The 22,329-nt window shown below is 49.1% G+C and overlaps 1 protein-coding gene across 7 annotated transcripts in view; it reads right to left on the bottom strand.

Moving 5' to 3' along the window:
• Positions 1 to 22,329, bottom strand: part of LOC138952552 (ryanodine receptor-like) — a 203,506-nt gene that overhangs the window by 124,580 nt on the left and 56,597 nt on the right. For 6 of the 7 annotated variants that reach the window (XM_070324235.1, XM_070324240.1, XM_070324239.1 and 3 more), the window contains exons 27-37: positions 22,067 to 22,151; positions 21,330 to 21,450; positions 20,735 to 20,834; positions 20,110 to 20,193; positions 19,756 to 19,814; positions 19,391 to 19,455; positions 18,908 to 19,012; positions 17,805 to 17,924; positions 16,305 to 16,402; positions 14,362 to 14,484; positions 6,240 to 6,305 (exon numbers count right to left, since the gene is read on the bottom strand). In XM_070324235.1, the coding sequence (XP_070180336.1) occupies positions 6,240 to 6,305; positions 14,362 to 14,484; positions 16,305 to 16,402; positions 17,805 to 17,924; positions 18,908 to 19,012; positions 19,391 to 19,455; positions 19,756 to 19,814; positions 20,110 to 20,193; positions 20,735 to 20,834; positions 21,330 to 21,450; positions 22,067 to 22,151 (1,026 nt within the window). The remainder of the gene's footprint in view (positions 1 to 6,239; positions 6,306 to 14,361; positions 14,485 to 16,304; positions 16,403 to 17,804; positions 17,925 to 18,907; positions 19,013 to 19,390; positions 19,456 to 19,755; positions 19,815 to 20,109; positions 20,194 to 20,734; positions 20,835 to 21,329; positions 21,451 to 22,066; positions 22,152 to 22,329) is intronic. The other variant, XM_070324241.1, reaches the window with a different exon arrangement.

Raw genomic sequence — 22,329 nt, 5'->3', positions numbered from 1 at the left:
AATTTTCATTTAATAAATATACCTACCCGAATCACATGTAGCATTGACACAATCGGAGATGCTAGGTTCTGTACAGGCTAACCGTCTAAGGGAAGCAACCCCAACCACAAAAGTGTAAACGTAGCCATGGTAATGCCCATACACCCGGGGAGTTACCTCCCCTCGTGCATGCCATGTCACTACTGCTACTGAACACGTGGTTCCTATCATTCGACCTAAAGAATAAATTCTCCAAATCAAAAGCGGGGTTGGCGGGAGGGAATATACTATGTGATTCGGGTAGGTATATTTATTAAATGAAAATTTACAATAAAATTTTCGATTAAATTACATATTCCTACTCCGAATCACATGTAGCAGATTACAACAACAAGGCGGTGGGAAAGAAAAATCTAACTCACTCAAAAAACCTTGCCAAAAACCTGGACCGCTGCCAAAGAATCAGGGCGGTCCCAGTGGGAAAGAAAAACTAACCCACTCAAAAGCCCTTGCCAGGGCTGGCCCACTGCCAACAGGCAGTGAGGGAACCAAGGAAAGTCCTGATTGACAGCCGAGAAGTATCTCAGGCGAAAAGCGAAAGAGACAACCTCAGAGATCCAGAAAGCTGTGCTCAGCACTTCTTCCAATCTCCTAGCCGTAAAAAACAGCACAGGAATAGACCCAAGCCTTGGATAATAACCCTGGCGAGCCAAGGGAAAGACAAGCTTCCCCCCCCCCCCCCCTTTTATTGGAAGGAAATGCTAATGTCCTGAGAAGATCCGTGCGTAAGGTTGTCCCCTCAACTGAGAAGGACGAACCCCCGCGGTGACCTTAAGACAACCATGCCAAAGTCTGCAAACCTTGGGATGTAGGAAAGCCCAAAAGGCTTGTGAGAAAGAAGTCAGCTCAAAATAAGAGTGACCAATCACAAATAGAAGGTCGCCAGTTATCCCCTACCAGTCCCTGCGAACGCAGGGAGAGAGGTAGCACCCGACAGCAGCCACTTACGACTGTGCGTAAGCTACCGGAAGTGAGGACCCACGGTGGTCAAAAACCGATGTGACTGGCAACCATAAACAAAATGGCTAAAAGCCAGAATGTTCCCAAAACAGTCTGCTTGAAGGTAATCGAGAGTGAATCAAAAACCGAAAGCAGAAAACCAAGACTGGTAAACGTAACCGTGAAGCCAGCCAGCCATAAGACTCCCGAAACCAGAGTTCTCAGGGAAAAAACAGGCAGTTAACTTCCTAGCCAAATCAAGAGCCTACCTGAGTTTGGCCAGAAAACCCAGAGCGCGTCTGTCCCTGTCTGAAGACAGAGTCCAACGCGGAGAAAAACGGACAACCGCCCTAGACAAAGTTGCCTTTTTGTAGCCGGGTGACTGTAAGGAAACCCGACCCAACAGACGTCATCCTGACTCGCCTCATACTAAGATGAGGAAGAAGAGAGGAAAGGCCCAAGACTGAAGTCACAGGAACCGAACCTTAGCTAAACCTCTGCCCGAAGGAGAAGAGTAGCCAAAACCTGAGAGAGAGGAGGAAAGCCACAAAGAACTACTCCTCAACATCCATTGTCCAAGACAATACCCCCTCAGGAAAACCTGAATGTTACTTCCGAGGCCAACTCAAGCGTACCTTAAGTTCGGACGAAACACCAGAACGCGTCTGATCACTAGAGAAAGACAGAGTCCGACTCGATGAAAGACAACAAGGACCAAAGTCCAAACGTTTGTGGCCAAACAGGGGTAACCTGAAGCCAGAGAACCCCACAAGCCACAAGAAACGGGAAGGCAACAACCACCATCGCCGCAACGTGGAATGGCTGTTGCCCGGCCAAGGCTGCCTATTGGCTGCCAGCTTAGCTTAACCAGAGGAATGAGCATGCTTTTGCTAAGCATGTTTCTGAGTATGCTAGCCTTACCTTCCTTCAACCCTTGTAAAGCAGTCAGAGACCTGGTGATCTCTATTCGACTGAATCTCTACTGCAGGCAAAGTTTAAGCGACTCTCTTTGACTGTTCAGGGAACTGAGAAAGCGAAAGAAACGAGTCCCTCCGACACCCGCCGTACGAGCGTAGTGAAGGAAGGGCAGCCTCATCTGCTCCATGCTCACCCTAGCAAGGGCTGGCCAACAGAGTAGAGAAAGGAGGCAAGTTCCAAAGGCTGAATAAGCAAGAAGGAACAAAAGGTGAAGCCCGTGTAGCCGAAGCCAGCCAAGGCTGAGCATGTTCCGGAACTGAACCATAGTAGAAACAGCGGCAGAACCAAAACAGTAGAGATACCACCTTCGGGAGGAGATGGCCTAGCCAAAACCTCAAACCGTGGTACCTACAAAAGGTGACTAAGGAACCGGAAGTAGGAAAACATCCTATCTTCCCGGAACGGAAGTCCGGCATCGACAACAAAGTCAACCAACAAGGAAGCCACCAATGTCGATGCACCCAAGGGAAATCCTGAGCCGAAGCTTGAGCTTCGACGGAAATCCAGAACGTGTTCGATTGCTGACTAAAGACTGAGAACCAGAATAGCTCAGCTACGAACGCAAACCGAAGTCACAGCTGCTGGTGGTAAACTGATGAATGAGAAGACCGGAAACCGGAAAACCATCCAACCGGAAAAAGACCTGACTCATCCCCCTACTGACGGTCGAGAATAGGGGAAACGTCCAGGGCCACCTGAACTGAATAGGCAGTAAACGCAACACCCAACAGGTAAAGTGAAGACTGCCCCGGCTGAGGCTGAAAGCCTAAATGCCCGTAGGCCAGCCGCTGTTCCTCACCCACCGACCTCCGGAGGAGTGTCAGGAAGAGGAGAAGTGTATCCGAACAGAGCCGGAAATGCAGCAGACAAAACCGCAAAAAACGGAAGCGAAAGTTGCATAGAGTAGACTGAGGCCGGAAGCCCAAGCGCCCGTAGGCCAGTCCTCTGTCAACTCCAGTCAAAACAGCAACGTGTACTTGAAATGGAGGACTTATGCTTCCAGTAAAACCGGAAACACCACGCCGACAACGGCTTCTGCACTTGTGAAACACAAATGCCCACGACGGAACAAGAGTGAGACAGGACAGAAGAGGACTGGGGCCGGAACCCGAACGCCCGTAGGCCAGTCCTCGATCAACCCCAGACAAGCCACTACGTGCGCTTGTGATGGAGGACCTATGCTTCCAGACAGGAAGTGTAGGAGGCCGAAACCCCGTCCGGGAAAACCTTCGACGTGACCTCTGCCGCAGCTTAGAGGACAGCGTTAAGCCTTTTTCCCAATAACCAGCACATGTGGAATCGCTGACGACAGACTGAATGTCCGACACAACCGGCGAAAAAACCGAAGTCCACGTACTGGTGGAAGGCCGGTGAAACGGCATAACCGGAAAACCGGAAATCCGTCCCCCCCGACGTCGTCCTAACTCATGCCTCGAACAGGCTAAGAGAGAGAAGACGGCAAGTCTGCAGCCGCAGGAACCGGAACGGCAGTCGACGCGACAACCGAAGGTTGAAACGCTGACTACATCGGCCAGGGCTGAGACAACACCTGCCCGAAGGGCTGGCGTTGCTCCTCAGCTACCGACATCCGGGAGGAAGTGGAAGCGAAAGGAGCAGTAAATCCGGGCGGAGCCGGAAAGCACAAGACGAGACCGCGAAAAGCGGAAGCGCCGAATGCGAGGACGGAGGCCAGAAGCCCGAATGCCCTAAAGGCAACGTCCGGTCAACCCCGGAAACGACCACAGCGGGTGCGTATGTCAGAGGACCTATGCTTCCAGCGAGTGCCGGAAGCGCAGCGCCATAAACGGCTACCGCCATTGCTCCGCCACACAATGGTCTTCAAGGAAGCCAGGGTGTGACTGAACAGAGGACGAATGCCCGGGGGGCAACGTCCGGTCAACTCCGGAAACGACCACAGCGGGTGCGTACGTCAGAGGACCTATGCTTCCAGCGAGTGCCGGAAGCGCAGCGCCGGAAACGGCTACCGCCACTGCTCCGCCACACAATGGTCCTCAAGGAAACCAGGGTGCGACTGAACAGAGGACGAATGCCCGGGGGGCAACGTCCGGTCAACCCCGGAAACGACCACAGCGGGTGCGCACATCGGGGGACCTGGTCAACCCCGGAAACGACCACAGCGGGTGCGTACATCGGGGGACCTATGCTTCCGGCGAGTGCCGGAAGCGCAGCAGTCGGAAACGGCTAGACAACTCCGGAAACGACCCCAGCGGGTGCGTACGTCGGAGAAGTAGCCGGAACCAACTGCCGCCATTGCTCAGCCACACAATGGTCTTCAGTGAAGCCAGGGTGCGACTGAACAGAGGACGAATGCCCGGGGGGCAACGTCCGGTCAACCCCGGAAACGACCACAGCGGGTGCGCACATCGGGGGACCTGGTCAACCCCGGAAACGACCACAGCGGGTGCGTACATCGGGGGACCTATGCTTCCGGCGAGTGCCGGAAGCGCAGCAGTCGGAAACGGCTAGACAAATCCGGAAACGACCCCAGCGGGTGCGTACGTCGGAGAAGTAGCCGGAACCAACTGCCGCCATTGCTCAGCCACACAATGGTCTTCAGTGAAGCCAGGGTGCGACTGAACAGGGGTTTGCGGGTCGTGAACCCGCCGAAAAGAGCTGTGTCCCAGCAGGGACTGTCCGACGGCCTCACGAGGGCCTGTGGACCAGCTCGACTTACTTGAATCGCCAACCACAGCGGTAGAAGACGAAGAAGCAAAACATCCGCCCTAGACAACGTCTCGGCCGGAAGCGTCAAAGAAGCCAACAAGGTGACGTCGCCCACAGACAGCGGGACCAACGGAAGACGCAGGCTTGGAACGCGAACATTTCTTCACAAAGATAACTCAAACACCTGATCTGCTAACGGCAGAGAAGGCGAGGAGAAGAAACAGGACGTACAACAGTATATGACTGCCCCACAAAGTGTTTGTTCGAGGCAGAAAGAGTAACGAACAAAACATAACAAACATGTTAAATTCGAAACCACGACAAGTCCTACGGACTGGTAGATACCTGCTAAAGCCTAGCCAAGAAACTGTCAGCGACGCTGATACACAAAATGGCGGCCAAGCGATAAGTTACTGGACAAAATTTAGAAGTCCAAAACGGACGAAAATTAAGCAATAACAAAAATTCCTGTCAAAGTAATGACGAAATATGAAATGGCTTACCAACTAACAAAGCAGAAGGCAAAAACGCAGGTAAAGTAAGGAGAACCTCACCATAACATAGGCCTAGCCACCGAAATAAGCTGTCAGGAAAGCTGAGCAACCGAAAGTGGCGGCCACAAGATAAGTTACTGAAACGCATTTAGGAGTCCAAACGGACAAAAAATTCAGCAACTATAGATAAATTCCTGTCAAACTAAAGACAAGAAGGAACAAGCTTACCAACTAAACAAAGCAGCAAGCAAGTAAGAAGGTAAAAATACGTTTACCTCCAAAATACATCGGCCTAGCCACAAAAACTGTCAACTCATGCTGACAACAAAAATGGCGGCCAACAGTAGTCACTGAAATATCACAGGTCCAAACACGGACGAAAATCAGCAACTACAACAAATTTCCTGTCAAAATAATGACCAAAATGGAAAGAGCTCACCAACTACGAAGCAGGAGGCAAGATAGACGGTAACGTGGCCGGTGGGTGTCAAAACAACACCAACAGCGCAGCCACAGGGGAGCCCAAAAATACAACAACCTGCTCCCTCGAAAGCTGTAAGGTCGAATGATAGGAACCACGTGTTCAGTAGCAGTAGTGACATGGCATGCACGAGGGGAGGTAACTCCCCGGGTGTATGGGCATTACCATGGCTACGTTTACACTTTTGTGGTTGGGGTTGCTTCCCTTAGACGGTTAGCCTGTACAGAACCTAGCATCTCCGATTGTGTCAATGCTACATGTGATTCGGAGTAGGAATATGTAATTTAATGAAGAGTATATTAACTACAACCTTTCAGGTTCTGTTTCATTAACGATGTAAACAAATGTAAGATATTCAAGTGAGGGTGAAATGAACCAGAATAAAATAAAATGAAATATAAAATAAGTTGAAAACTGTAAAGTGTGCCTAGTTTTGGGGGTCTTTTTTGTGTGTGTTTTTGTGTGTGCAAAAGTATTTTGGTAATGGCTGAAACAGAATGATTGTTGTTGATCTATACCACCAAATAAGTGTGTGGAACATTTACCTGTAAGCAATTGTTAGCAAGGGAAAAAACCCACATTAAACAAAGAACAAATGAGAGGAAAACAACACCGCAACTTACTTTTTCTGAGTGTGAGATCAGGTCCACCATTGACCATCTCTGTGCTGACGCTGTAATCTTCTTCGTCTGAACAAAATAGCAACAAATCAAGGACTTAATAATTAAACTATCTCACACTAAAAATCTGGATAACGAAGAGATTCCCTGTCCTTTAGTTTATACACATAAGCAGAGCAAAGGACTGATAACTGAAATCAAAGGCATGAAATATATCCCTACAAGTACAAAGCACCAGCACAATATTGTACAGTTTTGTGACATCTTTTTACTTTTCAATTATTTCAAATGCAAAAAGCTACGTGCACAGTTTACAAGTGGTTACTTTTGTTTTGAGTGATCACCTTGGTTTTAAGTGATTACCTTTGTTTTAATCATATGTATTGTTATACATAAAAGTTCATGAAGCTGTAAGGCTTCTTTTTAAGCCTACTGTCTATATGATACTTACCGAGACAGTACTATTCTTGCACATTATCTATTATAGGCCGAAAAAATTGGACAAAACGCTGCGTGGGTACAATTATCTCCCATAACCATGCGCCACCGTGGATCCCAAGCACTGTCCGAGTGCTTCCCCCTTACAGGATGTAGGTGGCGCGTCCTCTTTCTTTATGAGCTGCAGACCCTCAAAAAGCCCATAACATATCAAGAGGGGAGGCGGGAGGGAAACTCTAATAGTACTGTCTCGGTAAGTATCATATAGACAGTAGGCTTAAAAAGAAGCCTTACAGTCAATATAACACTTACCTCGACAGTACTATTCTTGCACAGAATACCAGAGTGGTGTGAGGGTGATATGTAGAGTATTAAACTCCTTAATCAAAATCACTTAAATCCAAGGATTAAGATACCCAGGCAATTTTCGAACAGTACTACCGTAAAAGAAAATATACCCAAGAAAAATACCTTAGACTGACGTGACCATGCTGGCAACCACTGCTTTGGCAATGCCATACGACTGGTCAAGCCTGAGACTGGAAAAGTCTCGCATATAGTGGTTAATAAACGTGGCTGGAGTCTTCCAGAACGCGACCGCCATTATGCTTTGGAGCGAGGCACCCCGCACGTGCGCCAACGAGGAGCCGATAGCCCGAATCTCGTGTGCCCTGATGTCAGGGACCACATCCACTTGAGCATGAACATAAGCCTGTTTGATAAGCAAGGTCAGCCAACGAGCTAAAGTTTGTCTAGAAATATCCGATTGGTACTTCGGATTAAGCGAGACAAACAGTGACCGCTTAGAAGACCGAAAGCTACGTGTTCTATCCAGGTACACTCTAAGGGCACGTACTGGGCAGAGGAAGCGATCAGGGTCATCATGTTCAAGAGTGGGAGCCAAGGCTTGAATGACTACTGGTTTGGACAACTCCGAGGCATTCTGATTCTTGGCTCGAAAGTCTGGTAGGAAAGCCAACGTCACCTGATGTGTGGTGAACTCAATGTCAAATTCCAGGCCACTCAAAGCTTGAATACCACTGAGTCTACGGCAAGTGGCTAAAGCGATGAGGAACACAGTCTTAAAAGTCAGGAACTTGATACTAATGCCTGCCAGGGGTTCAAACTCCTTGCTACGCAGGAGTTTGAGAACCAGGAAGACATCCCACTTGGGAAATGAAACCCGAGGTTTAGACACCGCTGCATTGCTAATACCCGAAAGGACATTAGCGATGAGGGAGGAACTGATCAAGTGTTCAGGTCTGCGACCAGTAGCAGCCGCAATCGTGGAAGTGATGGCAGATTTGTATCCAAGAAGAGTCTTAGAAGAAAGACTCTTCTTTTGATACACTTCCACCAGGAAGTTGGCCAAGTCCTGTGTTGAGGGATAAAGCGGCTTTATCCCCTTGGACAAGGCGAAGGAGGCCCAAGCTCTCCAGCGTAAGTCGTAGAGCTGATTAGTTGATCGCCTCTTAGCGTTCAAGGAAAACTCTACTGAACTCTTGTGCAATCCTAGTGCAAGCAGTTTGGAGCGCACAAGAGCCATGCGGTCAAGCACAGACTCTCTGGACGTGGATGAGGGAGGCCTGATCGAGGCTGGAGCAGACTTCCCCCGTCCAGATTCAGAGGTAGAGGGTCTACGTGGGTGAGACCGCGAAGATCTGGAAACCACGGAGCTGTTGGCCAGTAAGGCGCGACCAAAATCAGTCTTGGCCGTTCCTGCAGATACTTTGCCAGTACCCTCGGAATCAGAGATGTCGGGGGATAGGCGTAAGCATCGAGGAGCCTCCACGAGAGAGTGAATGCGTCCACGTGGAACGCATTCGTGTCTCGAAAGGGGCTGACGTACCTGGGAAGCCGAGCGCTGAATCGAGTTGCGAACAGATCGATCAGAGGACGGTCCCACCTTGCCCACAGACGCTGTAGAACGTTGTGAGCGATGGTCCATTCTGTGGGGAGAACCTGATCGCCCCGACTGAGAATGTCGGCCAGGGCGTTCAGTTTCCCCGGAACGAATTGGACTGACATCCGGACCTGATTGGTCTGGCACCAGAGCAGAATCTCCTCCGCTAACAGGGAGAGGGACCGAGAATTGGTGCCCCCCTGGTGGCGAAGGTAAGCTAGGCATGTGGTGTTGTCCCCGTGGACCAACACATCCTGATCCCGAATCAGGAGGCGAAACTCCAGCAGAGCCCGACGAACCGCCTCCAACTCTAGAAAGTTGATGTGTAGGAGGGACTCCTCCTGGGTCCAGACCCCCTGGGCCTCGTGCAGGTCCAGGTGGGCCCCCCAACCCCGCGTAGAAGCGTCGGTGTACAGGAAGAGAGACGGCCGTCTCGGTTGGATAGGCACCGCAGAGTTGAGCCAGATCGGGTCCAGCCATTGGACTACAGCCTCGTGAAACCAAGGCCCGATCTGGACCAACTCGGTGTAATCGAGAGGCCTGGAAGTCCGATCTGCTACTGCCCGTTGCAGGGGACGTTTGTGTAGCCTTGCAAGGGGCAGCAGCAGAGCGACAGACTCCATGGAACCCAACAGTTCCGCCAGCCGTCTGTGAGGAACAGCGCGGCAAGCCTGAATGGAGAGGATCTTTCGCCTCAGGGAGAGGATTCTGTCCGGGGAGGGAGACACAGTGTAAAGCACTGTGTCGAACGCCATCCCCAAGTAGCAAAACTGCTGGGCTGGCACGAGGTCCGACTTGTGCCACTGTATCTGGAACCCCAAAGCATGGGTCCGGTCCAGGACCTGCCGGGTGTGTTGGAGGCATTGATCGCGAGACTGGGCCAGGGTGAGCCAATCGTCCAAATATTGACGCAGACGCACACCCTGAGCTCTGACCAACGCCGCCAGCTCCTTGACCACCTTTGTAAAAATCAGCGGGGCCAAGGACAGGCCGAATGGGAGGGCCCGAAACTCGAACACTGTGCCCTCCCAAACAAACCGGAGCAGATGTCGGTACCCCGGGGCCACCAGGATGTGGAAGTAAGCATCCTGGAGGTCCACAGACGTGGCCCAATCGTTTGGCCGGATGGCCAACCGGACCGACGAAGGGGTTTCCATTTTGAACTTGCACCTGCGAAGGTACAAGTTCAAGGTGGAGAGGTCCAACACCGGCCTGAACCTGCCGTCCTTTTTGGGGACGGTGAACAGGCGGGAGTAGAACCCCGGAGAAGGCTGAGAAAGGGGGTAGACAGCCTTCTTCTCGACCAACGAGTTCACCTCGTCTTGAAGAGCCTGCCATCTGGCAGGGTCTCGAGGAGGGGGGAACGTCAAAGGTAGAGCGGACAAAGGAGGTTGTGACGACAGCGGTAGAGAAAACCCCGACCCCACCACCCTCAAGATAAACTGGTTGGAGACCAGTCTGCCCCACATGTCGCGGGCCCGAAAAAGGGAACCGACGGACGAAAGAGGGGCAACTTGAGGGGGCGTCAACGTAGGGCCGGGACTCACTGAAAATTCTGCTGGCGGGCAGGCGCAGGCTTGCGACCACCCCCCTGGTGGTGCTGCTTACCCTTACCTGTCTGAGCACCCTTCTTCTTGCGCTTGGGAGCACGAGAAGCCGGGGCCGCAGGGGGGAACGCGACAGGCGCCTGAGAGGAGGAAGAAGGAGGCAGTGAAACTGGCTTCTTCTTCTTCTTCTTCTGAGGCTGGGAGCTGGAGGTGACTGTAGCACTTCTCTTACTCCCCGCCGACGTCGCCGAAGCAGCGAGGCCAACCATCAGAGAATCAGTGTTCCTCTGGCGTGTGGACTCCACCACAGAACGGACAGTGTCCGGATGAAAGAGGGAAGAAGGCTGAGGAAATGTGTTCCTCAGACTCTTCCTCATATCCGAAGGCACTAAAGAAGTAGCCAGAAAATGATCACGGAACAGGGCCAACAAGTGGACCCGTGTTCCAATGGCCAATTCTGCCGCAGTCGTCACGCACGATCGCACGGCATGCAAAGCCCGATCCACTCGAACCGTGTCAAGGACCCGAGTGGAATCGGACTCTGCCCGATCGGGAGGGTCCAACAGTGTGGACAGCGTGCTCATCCATGTCAAGGCCTGTGATTGGGCCTCGACAATGGAAGAAACGGTGGCCTCAAGATTGTGGAACGAAGCAGAGCTCAGTTCCACCTTCTTGACCGAAGGCACCTCCCCAACGAACACATCACCGTCAGCCCCACCCTGAACACTCGAAGTCTGGAAAGGGAGAGTTCGAGAGTCAAAGGGAAAAGGGAGGGACGAAACAGATTGGACACGAGGAAACAGTGGAGGTGCGCCTCCCGAAGGAAAGCACGGCACTGAATCCGCGTCCTCCCGAGGAACATAGGTCGCGTTCGCACGTGAATCTGTACTCCTCAGACGATGTGCTGCCGCTTCCACCGTGGCACTAAGACTAGGGTGGAACGCGAATTGCTGGCGGCCGGATCGTTCATAAAACGAGCCGCCGGCAGACGCGGCGTGTGCCTCCCGCGCCCGGGCCGAAGCGGACTCCAAGGACGAGAGGGCGTCGGAGGGAAGGACGTCCTGAAACTGTTCAAACGTCCTTCTAGCTGTGCGAGGGAGAGCCTCCTGCCTCTCGTCCTCAGACTCCACGTCCTGTGTGTCAACCGAAGGGTTGGGAACACTAGACGACAGACGCTTAAGAGAGGCATCCGTGGCGTCAAGACGCCGCGTGATGTCTGTCATGTACTGTTGGAAAGTACGAAGCATAGCTTCGGAAGTTCCATCAGAAACCGGCAAGGGTAGAGGATCAGTGTTAACCTCAGGGCGACCCTGATCCTCCTCCCCATCGTCCTCTGACTCACTCTCCTCTTCACTTCCCGACAACTCCTCAACAGCAGGAGTGTAGGAAGCTTGAGGGGGAGGAGCCGAAAGTGATGAAGTAGGCTGTGACGAAACGCCCACTGAAGCAAGAGGCCGCGAAGACCCCTGCCCCAAAGACGAAACGTCTCCAGCAGCCGAAGGGAGAGAACAACAAAAACCCTGCGACTGTTGGGTCAGTCCAGCCAACGAACCCCCGCCATTTATAGACTGAACAGGGACCCATCGGGTCTGATCAGAAAAGAAATGGTCCGGTCCGGTCGGGGGTGCCGATCCGGTCCGGTCGGGTGGTCCGGTGTTCCGGTGGTCCGGTCCGGTCCGGTGGTCCGGTCCGGTCCCGTACGGCACAGAACCATCCGTACCCACAAAAGTGTTCGGGTGGTTCGGTCCGGACGTGGAAACACCGTACCATCCGGACCCGTAGGTCCGGTGGTCCGGTGTGTTCCGGTTCGGTGCCAGACCACCCGGACCAACAGAGGTGGTCGGGTGGTCCGGTCCCGACCGGACCACTGGTCCCGTACCGTACCATCCGGACCCGTAGGTCCGGTGGTCCGGTGTGTTCCGGTTCGGTGCCAGACCACCCGGACCAACAGAGGTGGTCGGGTGGCCCGGCCCCGACCGGACCACTGGTCCCGTACCGTACCATCCGGACCCGTAGGTCCGGTGGTCCGGTGTGTTCCGGTTCGGTGCCAGACCACCCGGACCAACAGAGGTGGTCGGGTGGTCCGGTCCCGACCGGACCACTGGTCCCGTACCGTACCATCCGGACCCGTAGGTCCGGGGGTCCGGCAAGGGCCAGAGGTACTGTCCCGCACCGGACCCTAAGGTCCGGTACGGTCCCGTACCATGGGTCCCGTCCGGACCAAACCCGGAGGTCAAGTCCAGTCGGGACCCGTGGGTCCGGTTCGATCCCGACCCGTAAGCCTGGACCGTTCCGGACCCTTGGTCCGGACCATCCGTCACCCGAACACCAGACGCTAAGGAATGGCGTGGGGTCAAGACGGTCCGGTCGGAGGTGTCGGTCTGAGCAACAGAAACAATGTTCCCGTCGCCCTGACCATTCGACAGAAGTACCACGTTCTGTCGAACACCTCCACGTCCAGTAACTAGTCGGCCGGAGCGTTTCATAGAGGGACAGCCACCAGTCACACGGACGTCAGAGGGAACCGTAGTAGCAGTGGTCGTAGGCACGAAGCCTGAAACCCCTGCCCCCACAGGACCGCCCTGAACGGGGTCAATTCGCATCCCAACCCCAGCGGGGAGGGAATTCATAGACCCCGTCATCTCCTCCGATCTCCCCCCCCATGAGTCCGAGACTACTGTCGAAACAGCAGTAGACGACCCAGCGAGGGAGTTCAGAGGAGGACCCGTGTCCCTCCTGGCTTCCACAGCGGTGGAAACCGAGGAGGGCACAGGAGAGGCACCGGAAAAGAAAGAAGTCGAAACCTGAGTCTCTCCCGTAGCCCCTAGATCAGATTCACCAACCCCCAAAGAGGGTTGGGAATCGACCCGCCCCCGGATTCGAGCCAGGGAGGAGAAGGAAACCTTCCCCCCTGGCTTGAAACCGGGAGGAGCTGAAGCCTGAGACTGAGGGCCGGACAACGGCGTCGAAGGGGGGGAAGCGTGTTCCACGGAAGGAGAAGGAGAAAGACGCTTTTTCTTTCCCCTCGACCTTCCCCGAACCTTCGACGGCGCAGCCCCGCCCGAAGTCCCAGGTTCAAGCCCAGCCTGTTTGAGCAAGCTCGCATTGAGCTTGCTCAAACAGGCTTTCTCCGCCCTCCCTCGCCGCAAACGCAAAGCGTTTGGGGAGGGAGAGTCGGAGCGCCGAAAGGTCCCCCTGTCCGTGCGCAAAACATGACGCTGTGCGCCCGGAGAAGGGTTGCCCCCGGCAGACTCTGGTTCCGTAGAACCAGAGCCCAAAACAAGACGAGACATCCTACCTCGCCCTGTACGTACCCTTAAAAAATAGAGAATTAACAAAATTCAAAGAAAATTAGGTCAATACTCAAGTGAATGAGGCGAAACGAGAAGCAGACGACCGGTCACCACGAAGTAGGACGGTAGGCACGCCGAGTCCGCCACACAACAACGGAGGCACAAGTTGGAAGAAAAACAACGTAGCCTCAAGCCAGAAGTGGAATAACACACAAAAATCCAACAGGTGGTAATCCACACAGAAAAGAAGACTCTAGAATCCAAAATAATCCGGGAGCGCAGCAGAAACACAGCCTACTGTCACGCGCGAAAAAAGAAAGAGGACGCGCCACCTACATCCTGTAAGGGGGAAGCACTCGGACAGTGCTTGGGATCCACGGTGGCGCATGGTTATGGGAGATAATTGTACCCACGCAGCGTTTTGTCCAATTTTTTCGGCCTATAATAGATAATGTGCAAGAATAGTACTGTCGAGGTAAGTGTTATATTGACTGCATTGATTTAATCACATTATTGAAGTTGAACACTTGCCAACTGATTACCAAGTAAATCTCATGAAAGATTGTATCATACTTTGATAAACCTTCTTCAACACAGTCGAACAACAACATAAGGCAACAACAACAAAATGTTGGTTTTGGTTAAGGTGACCCAAAAAATTAGGGTCGGAAGGTAGGCTTTTTCTTTTCTTCTTTTTTTTAAATAAAATTTAGTCGAGATTGAAGGAGGTTACTTCCCTTAGTCTCGGTATGGTTCGCAAAATGTGCCAACAGTTGTTTGTTTTTTTGAGAAATTAAAAGTTTTAGGGTTGGCGGGAAAAAATAGGGTCGACCGGGTTACCCTAAACCAACATATTTTTGTGTGTGGCCTAACTCTAATTTCTGTTCCACATCTCTCTCTCTCTCTACTCATTCACGGGTGGGTAGGCATGGTAGGATACTCACTTGCCTCGGGAATAGTCTCGTCTATTCTGCTCTCTATGTGGTTGTGGTTGTGGTTGTTAGGGGGAGATTGGTCATGCTCAGAGTAGGAGGCGCGGTTTTGCTGGGCAGGCCTCCGGCTGCCGTCTGAGTCATGCATTCAGCGGCCGTAGCAACAGTAGCAGCACGAGGGGCGAAGGCAGCACAGATCCATGCAAGTAGGGAGGAAGCAGGGAGAGAGGGAAGGAGAAAACACCATGCTGTTAGTTTAAGGATGTATTAGTTAGAAACCTTTTGTCACACATTCAGAAGAAACTTATAAAGAAGCTCCTCCTAGGCAAACGACTGCAAGTTAAGGGATGCGACGCGCCATTTTGCTTTCAAGAGAACTTGCAGAACAAAAGATTTCCCCTAACATCTGCCCAGCGCACATTACAACTACTTCTTCCAGCAGTCTCTTACCAGTTGGGTACAGAGGGGAAAAGGGTGCACCTTAACGGCTAAAGTGACCGATAATGCAAACTTATCTATGTCGCTGTAGATTCCATTACTAGACCATCATCTGGAAATCTCAACCTTTTTCATCAATGTACTCACTGAAGACATTTTTACACCAAGTTTGCTGCCAACATACGCCAAATACATCACATGACAAGACAGTAGAACTGAACAATCTGCTCATGAGTAATTTTTTAAACCACTCAGAAGTTCGAAGATTTCAGATAACAGTGAAAGAGACACAAACATTATGACACTGAAGTAAGCATATTCCATCAAAAGGATATCCAACAAAGCAGCATAACTGAAGTCACTGACAGAGTAAGACAGAAGCAAAGTTTGAAGCGAAGCTTTGTTCTTCAGCAATGTCGACAGTAAACAGTTAATCATACTTTTACAGGGAGTTAAGCAGATACAGCTGACTCATTTGATGCAAGTAAATCAAATGGCTTTCTTGTTAAATGGCTAAGACCATGAAAAATCTCTCCAAACCCTTCCCCCCCCCCCCCCCCCCTTTCTTCTTTTGCTCCCTCAGACTTCCATCCACCCCTTCCCCCACCCCTTCAAAGAAACACTTTCAGAAAGTCTTTGTTGCTTTACCAAAGCAGAGTCCAGTCAAGAAAATGTGCACACATACACGAACCAAGCATATGCCACAATGAAATCCACAGCAGAAACGCATAAAGACATATTTTGTCTGCGCAGATGAGTGATTTTTCTTCCAACAGGTATAAAAGACACAGTGTACAGAAGACAGCACTTGAAGGCAACTTACAAAGACAAGGACCAATTTTAGGACAAAAAGGAGTACTTGAAGTTCACAGAAAATCAAGCAGGAAATTCAGAAATGATGTTCAGTTTCAAAGGAGATGTACAGCCAGAATAGTTTGAAGCACCTGTAAAGATGAAAACGACAGCTGCATGGCGGTGCATTCGCTGAAGCTTGCCTCAGCATGCAAAGATCACTCAAGCATTCCCTACAGCATTTCACAATTCAAGCACAGTCAGTACTATGAAGTAAGTTAGTTTCACAAGCTAAGGCACAATGAATTGTAAGCCAACAGCAGGTGACAGAACGACTTTAAACTACAGCCATAAAAAAGCTAAAGTACACCGGCAGTACGAGGCAAAACCAACACTGTACCGAGACGCTAATCAGGCCGAACTCAAGGGACACTATCCTGAGGACACAAAGACCTATCTCGGCTAAGTCCATCCTGCCGGTCCTAGCTAAGCCCTCTGACAGCACAGCAAGGCACAAACCCCACCACGAGCACGACCAGAAGCTCCAGCAGCTGGGAGAGAGGACACACCTGACTGACCGTCACCTGGCGAGAAGATTTTAGTGTTGCGCTGAAACAAGGTTTGAACAATGTTAGCGGTGTTAGCGGCGGCAAAATTGCTCTTGAGATCGGGAACGCCAGGGAGGGTCTGACGAGCTGGGGGGCGGGACCGAGAGGGGCGCCCACCTGCTGACACTTCTTCCTCCAAGTCCATCTCGCGGCGACGAACATTCTCCAGGTTGAGACGCTTCTCCAGCACTGCCTGTGCCAGCTGGCGGTCCTTGCTGCAGGAACACACACACACAAACACAAACACTCTCATTGTTTCATTGCTGAAGAGACAGTCACACACATACAAAAGCACATACATTTAAAGCTGCTTAACCCGACTCAAACTAACACACAAACAGAAAAACTTTGAGTGTTTCATGTAAAATGCTGCTAAACTGGACAGACACACACACACACAAACACAAAAACTCTTGATTGTTTCATTGCAGAATCGTCACACACACACAAATACAAAAGTCGGATTGTTTCATTTAAATTGCTGCTTCACTAGAATCAAACTGTGAACCAATTCAATAATTCGTTCCCTTTAGCTGTGTCATAATCAAGAATTGCCGATCACTTCACTGCGCTGGCCACAGGTCAGTGTCCTTGAAAGAAAAATCGTACGTCCTTTTCAGGTAAGTGACCTGCTGCCAATGCAGAAAAGCAAACTTCAACACAACTGGCAACTCTTAATTCGAACACAGTGTTAAAGAATTAGAAAATGAATCTAGCCTTGACACTGAAACTAAGAGCCGTCTTGCAACTAAATTCACGATGAACGCAATATTGAATACAAAGACAGACTTGAAACACGCGCGCACAAAAAAACCACAGACATCAGCAAAGACTGACACATCTGCTAAGGATGGCCTATACACACAGAATGACATACACACCTGGTTGCGAACGCATCCTTGGCATACACACACAGAATGACATACACACCTGGTTGCAAACATATGCTTGGCATACACACACAGAATGACATACACACCTGGTTGCGAACGCATCCTTGGCATACACACACAGAATGACATACACACCTGGTTGCAAACATATGCTTGGCATACACACACAGAATGACATACACACCTGGTTGCAAACATATCCTTGGCATACACACACAGAATGACATACACACCTGGTTGCAAACATATGCTTGGCATACACACACAGAATGACATACACACCTGGTTGCAAACATATGCTTGGCATACACACACAGAATGACATACACACCTGGTTGCAAACATATGCTTGGCATACACACACAGAATGACATACACACCTGGTTGCGAACGCATCCTTGGCATACACACACAGAATGACATACACACCTGGTTGCAAACATATGCTTGGCATACACACACAGAATGACATACATACCTGGTTGCAAACATATCCTTGGCATACACACACAGAATGACATACACACCTGGTTGCAAACATATGCTTGGCATACACACACAGAATGACATACACACCTGGTTGCAAACATATGCTTGGCATACACACACAGAATGACATACACACCTGGTTGCAAACATATGCTTGGCATACACACACAGAATGACATACACACCTGGTTGCGAACATAATCCTAGGCCTAAACACAGAGAATGACATGCACACCTGGTTGCGAAGGCATCCTTGCACTTGACAGGGAGGCTGAGACGCAGGTACTCCAGGTGAACTTTCTCCAGTGTACCGAACGTCTTGGAGGACACCTTGAGGCACGGACCAACATTGTTCCTGAAAAAGCAGTATACCTATCAGTCACAGAATGCAGTTTGTTATACAATAACATGATTTTTTTCCCATAGTCTTAATGTTACCTCTTTTTCTGCACTAAATGTTCAGTCTTGAATAGTCTAAAACCAGACAGACAGAAAGGCAGACACACATACTGTCTCTCTTTCCTTCTCTCTTTCTTACACACACACATATTGTCTCTCTCTCCTTCTCTCTTTCTCACACACACACATATTGTCTCTCTCTCCTTCTCTCTTTCTCACACACACACATATTGTCTCTCTCTCCTTCTCTCTTTCTCACACACACACATATTGTCTCTCTCTCCTTCTCTCTTTCTCACACACACACATATTGTCTCTCTCTCCTTCTCTCTTTCTCACACACACACATGTTGTCTCTCTCTCCTTCTCTCTTTCTCACACACACACATATTGTCTCTCTCTCCTTCTCTCTTTCTCACACACACACATGTTGTCTCTCTCTCCTTCTCTCTTTCTCACACACACACATATTGTCTCTCTCTCCTTCTCTCTTTCTCACACACACACATATTGTCTCTCTCTCCTTCTCTCTTTCTCACACACACACATATTGTCTCTCTCTCCTTCTCTCTTTCTCACACACACACATATTGTCTCTCTCTCCTTCTCTCTTTCTCACACACACACATGTTGTCTCTCTCTCCTTCTCTCTTTCTCACACACACACATATTGTCTCTCTCTCCTTCTCTCTTTCTCACACAGACACACATATTGTCTCTCTCTCCTTCTCTCTTTCTCACACACACACATGCACACATGTGCACACACAAACAAACCACAGAAACATAAATGTACACACACATACACACACATGCACACAAGCACGCACAAACACACATGCACGCACACAGACACACACAGATGTAGTCTCTATCTTTCTTTCTCTCTCTCTCACACATTACACACACACACACAGAGGCTAAGAGTGCATTACATACCCTCCCTGCACACGTGAGATGAGGAGCTCGGGGTGAGATGTCTCCACGGTTTCAAACAAGGCCTGCTCCTTGGCGTACCACAGGGTCATCTGACGCATCATGTTCCTGAACCACACAAAATATGCATGCTCACAAATAACACTGAAATAAACCCACCTAAAATACTAACAGGAAACCTACGTTTCTACCTGCATCATTTTCATACCTTAAAAATAGATGTCCGTGCTAAGACAACCCAATTCTTTTCATTCAAGGCTTCAACAATTATCACACATTTTAGAATTATCACAGATTTTAGAATTTAGAATTATCACCAATTTTAGAAATACTGTAACGGTTACAATGTGGTCTCTTCTTTCATACCAATTGCTATCGGAAGACACTTCTTTTTTTCAAACTGCCACAAGACGCCATCCCTTTAATCACACAGTATTAGATACAGCAGAGCAAATCCACAGTTTTGGACAAGAAAAAGGTACTTACACACAGAAAGGCTCATAGCCTTCTTGCAGACCACAGCTTGTGAAGTGCTTCAGAGTGTTCACATCCTGCAACAGAGTTAGAATGAAAAAATGCAAAATTCTTTCTTGATGATGCAAGCCTCATCAGATCACTAATTTATCTTAGTTGATGACACCAGTCTTAGTAGATCACTTACTAGTCTTACTTGATCACACCTGCTCATTGAAACACCAATTTGTCTATCTTGGAATCATACGACACGCATCCTTTCAATGAAGCTCTTCCCTCAGTGTGATCCCCCCCCCCCTCCCCCCTCTCCCTCCCACCATTATCCTTAACATGTTGGCAGATTTCAGCGTTAACCAGCCTAATCAGACGTAACTTACCTGACCAAAGTTGAACTTGATCTGCTGGTGGGCACCCAGTGTGAACCCAGGGACAAAACCTGAAGCAAAAAAACAACAGATTAATTCCTGACACTGATACCGACTGAGAGAACACACACACACACACACAAGCACACTGAAAATCTAAACACATTTTCTTTCCAGCCTTTTACTGTATGGAACACAATTTTCCCACCTAAATGGTTGCAATAAGAGCACCAACATACTAAAGCCTGTGACTTAGAATAGCGTAACAACAAAACATGTCCCTGTTTGGTGTCACTGCTACCACTTGGGGCATTAAACCTGAATTTCATCATCAAGAAGTGCATGCAGAGAGAAGAGGTTACGTACCAAAGTTGTCCTCCACATCCACGCTCCTGAAGGCAATCTCCTGTCCCATGCAGTCCATCATCAGCTCTCCGTTCAGCGAGAACGCTGCAAAGTCAAAGCAAACAGTCACTAACTAAGTCACAGCAATTCTCAAGGCAGCAGAATCTTTTGGTCGGCAGATAAATTGCGTTCGAACTTACTCTATTCTTTTTCACACAGAATAAGTAGTTACACATCCAAAGCCAAAACTAGCAGTTACTTAATAAGTCACAGTTATTCTGAGAGAAGCAGAACTTTTTGCTAATCTGATGTATTGCGCATTTATTTTCAGTATTCTTCTTCATACAAACCGAACAGATACACATCCAAAGAGAATGCTGGAAAGTAAACGGAAACAAACCCTCACCAAGTCCCAGTAATTCTCAAAGTAACACAATTTTAGGCAGGCCTGATGTATTATGCATGTGTTAACTTCTCTACCCTTCTCTTTTCTTTTTATCTTTACACAGAACAAACAGCTACACATTTTAAGAATTTACGGCGACACAAATTACACACTTATTTTGAAAGCTTTCTACAATTGCAAAGTGGAATGTTAAAACTCCACAAAAGTGGAGGTAATTTCAGTGACTATGACGCGACTTACAGATGGTCTTGTCGTGGAGATCCAGCATGCAGCCAACCACGTCTCCTTGCTGCAGAGGTTTGCCGTACGCTTCGTGGGAGCCATGGTGCCACTTGCGAGCCTGACGAACACACATTTACACATGAAAATAATTGTTGGACAACAAATCTAAAGGAACAAGATAACAATGAAAATGTACTCACCAGAAACATGGTCAATAAAAAATAAACACGTTTTTCTTTGTTCATGTTTCTAGTGAGTAAATTCTACATGTTCTTCTCACCTAGCTGCAGTCTCTCCTTCCTATTCTGACACATCTACAGTTTCCTGCCTGTAAGTTATAGATTTGGGCTTCCAGACAAGTCTGATAATTATAGTTCTTCAAGAAAAAAAGAGTTACCTAGCAGCTTTTTTTGCCCGTCTTTTCTCCTTGGGAGTTTGGTTCATAACCTGAATTTGGCTACCTGAGTTCTTACCTGTCTACAGAGTTTTTAGATTTGTAGTTCATGTCAAGCATCACTGAGATCCTACAAATCATCATCTAAAAGAATGTTCCGTCATCACAAGCCATGTCTGTCACCCAATACAGAAGATTCTATCAGAGTTTCCAACTCACCAGGTATCCATCAAAGCCGAAGGAGTTGGCACCACACCCCAACTCAGCGGCAGGGTCTGCGTTGACGCGCGCCCAGCCCATGCGTATGTAGCCTGGCGTCACCACCTCCACCTCGTAGTACCTGACACACACACACATCACACAGCATACTTACAACACATACCACACTTCACAACAAACAAATCACACAACACACTTATAACACTCATATTACACTCAGACATGAAAATAGAAAATGGTTAAAAAGGAGAACATAAGCTGTTTTCAAAATAAGACAAAATTTGGAAGATTTTATCAGTTTTTCTTAACCCTGATGTAAGCGAAGAAGGGAAATTGTTTACACATGAGGAGTGTTGCTTAGAGCTTCCAAAATCAATTTAATGTGTCGAGCTTCCATATCCAACATGAACACCAAGACAGGTTCAAAAGGAAGAAGCAGGAAGATTTTCATGCCTGCCCACTTGCAGCAAACATTTCACACAGCACACTTACACCACATTCATTGCATGAGCTTTTCACATTCAAAATATGTATTCCAGTTTATAGCAATTTAACAAACTCTCTCATTAATTCTGTTCTTTACCACTCCAAGTGGCGAGTGAAAATCAGTTACAATGTCAGAGTGCATTGTTTTGTACATTTTTACAAGCACATCTGTATGTGTCTTCACCTTTATCTACAGCAGTCTATTTTCCTCTAAAGTCTAGAACTAAAGCAGGTGCATAAGCTTTACTTACCACTTCCCGCCTGTGACAGCATACGTCTTCTCAGCACGGTAGGTGCGACTGCGGCTGACTGTGTCAGAAGTCTCTTTGGACATGGCTGTTCAAACACATCAGTTATCGAACATTTCAATTAGCAACATTTGTTTTCTATCATCAAATGTTCTACCACTGATGTCTGTCGCCTTTTCGACAGCAATGCCTTTGTGTACATATCATAACAGTGGTCGCCCAAGAAAAGTTTAAACTTCAAACAGATCATGATGACCTGATCCATA

The sequence above is a fragment of the Littorina saxatilis genome, linkage group LG17, assembly GCF_037325665.1.
Source record: "Littorina saxatilis isolate snail1 linkage group LG17, US_GU_Lsax_2.0, whole genome shotgun sequence".
In the NCBI taxonomy this organism is placed as follows: domain Eukaryota; kingdom Metazoa; phylum Mollusca; class Gastropoda; order Littorinimorpha; family Littorinidae; genus Littorina; species Littorina saxatilis.
This window is presented reverse-complemented; position numbering and strand designations above follow the sequence as displayed.